We start from the raw sequence: 5,873 nt of genomic DNA, 5'->3' as shown, positions 1-5,873 counted from the left end.
AGGAGAGCAGTCACTTTATTATTTTTTATTTCTTGTAATAATGCAAAAGTGAACCGATTAATTGTTGTAATCTAATTCTAATTACCGTCCTAAACATATGTATCTAAAATAACGTCCTAACCATTCGTCATCTAAGAATTTAAAGACACAAGCCACGCAATTAAAATTAAATAAATAAATAACTGAAAATAAACAACCCACGCAATTTAAAAAAATAATAATAATAAATGAAAAAAAATGCTGAAATAAAAATAAAGTAAAAGAAATGGGAGAAAGCTAGAGAGAGACTCACAAGTAGGTTTCTCTACTTAGCCCGAGGGATGCATTATAATATGAGTTTCCCTACTTGACCAGAGAGTCACTCTTACAAGGGTTACTCTACTTAGCTTTAAGGAAAAGAAGACAATTAAAATAAAAACAATAAATTGATGGTTCTATGGCTAGGAGGGGCAAAGTCAACACATACACTAGCCATGAACCTTGGGGGAAAGGGATAGCAATAATGTAATGACTGAAATTAAAATCCTAAATTAAGAAAGAAATGGTAGTCAGAAAAGGGAATGAGAGGGGGGAGAGAAGACTACTGAGGGAGTCTACTTACATGAACTTCAACCCTTGAACTGAAAACTTGATCGATTTGAGATACTACCAATACTAAAAACCAGATCTAGAATAAACAAAATCCGAAATTTCTAGTACTAGAGAAAACAAATCTGAAGAAAAAAAAAATTGAACTTGAAAGACATGCTTCATAGCTTGTTCTTGTCACCTAGAACTAAGCCTAGAACTAGAACTTGAAAATTACAACTTCAATTACTTAAATAATAAAAATAAAAAACTGAATCAAAAATAAAAGTGCTTGCATTAATTGAATAAAAGAACTTACAAAAGTGTTTAAAGCATAAACCTAGAACTAGAGATAGAGAAAGAGAAAACTAGAGAAAGAGAAGAAAAAAAAAAAAAAAAAAAAAACCCTAGAAGAAAAATGAATTAGAGAGGAAGAAAGGGACAATTTTTTAGAGTTTTGTGGACTCCCTTTTATAGGGAATAGGAGGGGGAGAAGGACGTCCAAGGGTGGATCCCCTTGGACGATTTTGTGGTGAGGTGGAAGAGAGAGAGAGAAGAGAGAAAACGTGTGGAGAGATCTTTTTGCCTTTTTTCCCTATTTTATCTCTTTTTTCTATTTTTCTCTCTTCTTGCACAAGAAACCCCCTTGGCCGATTTCCTTTGAGTGATGAGTAGGAGAGATAAAATATTCTAAAAAAAACTCAACAAAATAGCAGCTAAGAGGTTCGAACTTGAGACCTCTTAATAAGGAAGAGATTTTGCACACCACAACTCACCAACTACGCTAGGTAGTTGTTACAAAAAATGAATCTTCAATCACTTAAGGATGTGGTCCATTGATCCTTGTTGGTATTTAAAATATTATTTATTCCCTTGGGACAACTGCAGACGGGTTGGTTCTACATCTCGGTTCAGTTCTGATCCATTATTCTTTTTCTTGCCCGAAAAGAATAATCACTTGTACGGTGACCAAACGAATGTGTACTTTTAATTGAACACGTCCATCTTGCTCAGATTTCATCCTCTTCGCAACCATGAAAAGAAATAGAACCTCTTTACGTGTAAAATTGGAGATATGACGTCCGATAGTCCTTAAGACATTGAAAATATAAAACCTGTAAAAAGAAAGTAAAACCCATGGTAGCTCTATTCTAAATATGTAAAATGCATGATTTACTACCCTAGATTTCACACATAAATGTGCTCATCACTGGGCGATGCGCAGGGCAGCAGCGGGATGATGCCCAGGACACGAGTTGGTGGTGTTGCCGATGGGCAGCAGGTGGTGTTGCTGTGATGGATAGTGACTGGTGTTGCGATGGAGGCTTGCAACGGAAGGCAGCAGTAATGTCAAGGCAACAACCACCACTGTTTTACCAACGATTTAGACCATCTCTCACCTTCATGGTCATCACCCGTGTCTTGGTATAAGAAATACAACCAGTCCATGAGAGTTGTCGGAAATAGCAGAGATTTCCGACCTCTCCAACTGCAAGATAGCCATTTTGTTCCCTGTCCCTACAACCTATAGGATGGGAATGGAGCGTTCACAAGGTGGAAATCGAAAAGGGACTTCCGGTAGGCAAAGGGTTCAGTCTATGAGAGATTAGCACCCGCTGAAAATTGCGCCTCATCTCACCCATCACTACTAGCATCCGTCACAACCCTCACGACCAATCAATTTGACCATAGTTTGAAACTTAAATTTCAACACGACTTAATGATCGATGTAATGTTTAGTGAACCTATTATCAATATCAACCGATACAGCATGCCTTGAAAGCAACTCATACCAGGGTTTAAGAACCAGGAATTCCATTCAGATCCAATTGGTAGAAATCGGTTTTCCTTAGCCTAATTTTTCTGGATTTGCAACAATTAATCGCAATTAAAAACAGAAACAGGGGAAGAAGACCGTCTCGAGAACCCGAGAAGGGGAAGGAGGAGATGATTCTGTTGAGGGGAAAGAGATGGCATGTAAGGGACAAAGCAAACACTATTTAGCAAGGAATCAAATCTTGTCTGTTCTGTTATGTTTCAACGCAAACCTTGTTATACGAGAAATTGAAAGCAATAAAAAACAAATCAGAAGACGTAACTATCTCCATTAATGCAGATATTTGGGTAGATTTTTTCTTAAGATTTTTCTTGTTTGCAAGAAGTTAAGAAAATCTCTTTCTAATGGGAAAGCTATAAGATGTACTTCGACAATGACAGTTTACTCCTCTGAGTTTTGTGCTACAAAGAAGAGTTGGCATGGCAGAGACAAATGGAAGCGGCACTGTCAATGGTAGCGGAGGATAAAGTGAGGGTCCGTTTGGTATCGTTTCTGTTTCAGAAACGCCGTTTCGTGTCAAAAATGAAAATTTCAGTTTTTGTGTCGAAACGCAGTTTTTAAACGAAAAAATGGTGTTTCAAAATTTCAGATTTTTATCAGGAATTTTTTTTTTTAAATGGAACGAAACTGGGAAGACGGAACTCCATTTTGGAGTTCCGTCCAATCTCGTTTTTTCAGTTTTTTTTTTTTTTTTTTTTTTTAATTTCGATGCAATTCAATTGAATTTGGTGTCATTGAAAAAATAAAACCCAGACACATAGACTTCTTTCCAATTTCTATCGATCCGATTAGGGTTTGACAATCCCGATCTTTGGGAGAAAAAAATCCTCTGCCATGAGTGCGAAGGAACAATGAGGATCCATGGTTGGTATGGTATTAGAGCATGTGCCAATGTCGTCTCGACCGTCTGATACTTGCCGCACGGCCCGCGGCAGAGGATCATCGCCCGTCCTTGGTCCTAAATATTAATAACGAAAAAAACAAATTAGAAGATCTTGTTAAGAAAAAAACGCTACATATAAATGAAGATTCCCATTCGAGAATGTGGGCCATAGCCAAAAAAGGCAAAGCTATGCCCGAGTCCTTGACAGGGTGGTCATGACGAAGGAGACCGGCCCTCTGCAAGCTGGCCACCGTTTCCATCGTCTTTCCCTCTCCATCGCACTTCTTCATTCTTCTCTTTTAGGTCAGACCTTCATTACTGTTCATTATCATTCGTTTTGTTCCTTTCGTACTTTTTTCCTCTGCAATTTTTCATTTTTCTCTCAACGTCCTCCTTGACAGTTCCTACATGTTCAACGTGTCCGATCAGAAGAAGGATCCGCAGAAGAAGTTTTTTGAATTCAATAATATGAATATCCAATCAATCGGTTTGATGTGAAGGTGGCTTGATTCAGACTGCATTTTTCCTTATTTTGATGTAATTTTTGTAAAAGAGTTAAGGAATAAGGAAAGAAAGAAATCTGTCGAGAATAATTCTTGAAGAAATTAGCTCAATTATTGTTCATGCTACAGATATTAAAGTTCGTGCTCGATTCATGAAGAGTTTGCGGGAAACTATGCGTTTCCGGTCAATTTTGCCGTTTGGTTGATTATAGTGATGCGACAAATTCATGGGAGCTGAGGGAAGTTTGTCGTGGGTTGTTTTTTGGAGCTTTTGATATCTGAAGTATCAGTGCAAACTCCAAATCTGGAAGAATTCACCAAGTTTGGAAGCCCTGGGGGCGAATCAGTCTCGTCGAAGCCCGGTAGCGGCACAGACGAGCTTTGGATTCTGGTTCTTTTCCCGTCCAAATGCACGTCGAACTCAGTACCTTGAATACCTTCCTCAGATGGATTTTGTAAGCGGGCAGGATCCTCCTGCTTCTGACCATCAGACCTCCTCCAATGAGTCTTCTTCTGCATCTCCTGCTGCTGCTGAAGAACCCGAGTACCTGGCGAGGTATATAGTAGTAAAGCACTCGTGGAGAGGGCGATACAAAAGAATTCTATGCATTTCTAATGTTGCAATCATCACTTTGGACCCTTCAACGCTTTCCGTGACCAATTCATACAACGTCGCCAATGACTATGAGGGCGCGAGCCCGATCATTGGACGAGATGAAAATGTGCAGGAGTTCACGATTAGTGTCCGTACCGATGGTCGTGGAAAATTCAAAGCTATTAAGTTTTCATCTAAGTTTAGGGCAAGCATTTTGACTGAATTGCATCGGATTCGGTGGAATAGAATTGGCATTGTTACAGAATTTCCTGTGCTTCATCTTCGCCGAAAGACTTCAGAGTGGATTCCTTTTGTAAGTCACTTCTCCTTTAGCTTTTACAGTTCTGAATGCATCAGCTGAATATGTAATTTGATATACTTCTAACAATTCTAATTCACTTTTTTGAGATTCAATGGTTCTTTTGTAATTTCCATAGCTGTTGTTGCTACTACCACTACCATCACATTAATAACTATTAATACTACTAAGAACATTTTCATTCTGACAACTCATACAAGTTTATCGAGAACAAATTGCAGGAAACAAGTAACATAAGTCAGGACCGAGGTTACGCTTATGTCTAATGGCCCATCTCACTCCGGGTCCACTGGTGCAACTTTTGTTTTCAATTGTCTCTCTCTTAAAAACTGGAATTCCTTGATTCAATGCACACATATGCATATCCACTAACATCCAACCTGTGTTGCCAAAGGCACTGTCATTCCATACTAAAAACAAGCTATCAAACTAAACAAAGATGGCGCCAGAAGCCAAGATCATCTGGTATTGAGATAATGAAACAATTCCAATACGTTAATGAGATGGTGCTGAAATCTTCTACTGTTGTGCCAGTGGGGAAAATCCGTTCAACCTTAGTTCTTTCAAGTGGCTGTTGGGCATGTCCATTAGCTCACAACCTTGTAGGTGTGGTCGAAAATGACTACCAATGGAGGGCTTTAAGATATTTATCATTTGAAGGCCTTAATACTTTTAACAAATAACAGTATGAGGAAGGCCATGTTTTGCTGGGCCTATTTGACACACTGATTCTTCTACTCCTAAGCTTGAGGTTGCCATCCAAGTACTTAAACTTGCTATTCCGAGGGCTGGTTTGAGATCAACTTTCAGGGGGACTCCAAAAATATGAAATCATGGCTCCAGAATCCCTCCACTGGCCCTTGGAAGTATACATCTGATCAGGAAAGCTAGGCCATAATTTCCCAAGGAATATTTCCCTTTGTCGGAGACTTGGATGAGCAAAATTCTTTGGCTGACCGGCTAGCCAAGGAAGGGATTAAGAGGGATAGTCTATTTGTGTGTTTACAAGGCATTAAGTAACCTCTTTTTTATTTTCTCTTGTCCTGCCCTGGGCGTCCCTTATGTTTGTTTTGAAGCCCCAGCCTGTTGCTGTTTTATCATATTATGTTTCTTTTCTTAATAAATTCCCTTTGTTGTCTACCCCACCCCCCCACCCCCACCCCCAACCC

The 5,873-nt window shown here is 39.1% G+C and overlaps 1 protein-coding gene across 4 annotated transcripts in view; it reads left to right on the top strand.

Annotated features, from left to right (window-relative positions):
* The first annotated feature begins 3,444 nt into the window (after positions 1–3,444).
* The window catches only part of LOC122077209 (dnaJ homolog subfamily C GRV2-like), a 65,556-nt gene continuing 63,127 nt past the window's right edge, over positions 3,445–5,873 (top strand). The window contains exons 1-3 of one of the 4 annotated variants that reach the window (XM_042643075.1): positions 3,445–3,590; positions 3,689–3,787; positions 3,920–4,698. In XM_042643075.1, the coding sequence (XP_042499009.1) occupies positions 4,237–4,698 (462 nt within the window). In that variant the 5' untranslated portion in view covers positions 3,445–3,590; positions 3,689–3,787; positions 3,920–4,236. Of the gene's footprint in view, positions 4,699–5,873 lie in introns of all 4 variants that reach the window. The other 3 variants (XM_042643073.1, XM_042643074.1, XM_042643077.1) reach the window with 3 other exon arrangements.

Source organism: Macadamia integrifolia, chromosome 4 (genome assembly GCF_013358625.1).
Source record: "Macadamia integrifolia cultivar HAES 741 chromosome 4, SCU_Mint_v3, whole genome shotgun sequence".
NCBI lineage: Eukaryota > Viridiplantae > Streptophyta > Magnoliopsida > Proteales > Proteaceae > Macadamia > Macadamia integrifolia.
This window is presented reverse-complemented; position numbering and strand designations above follow the sequence as displayed.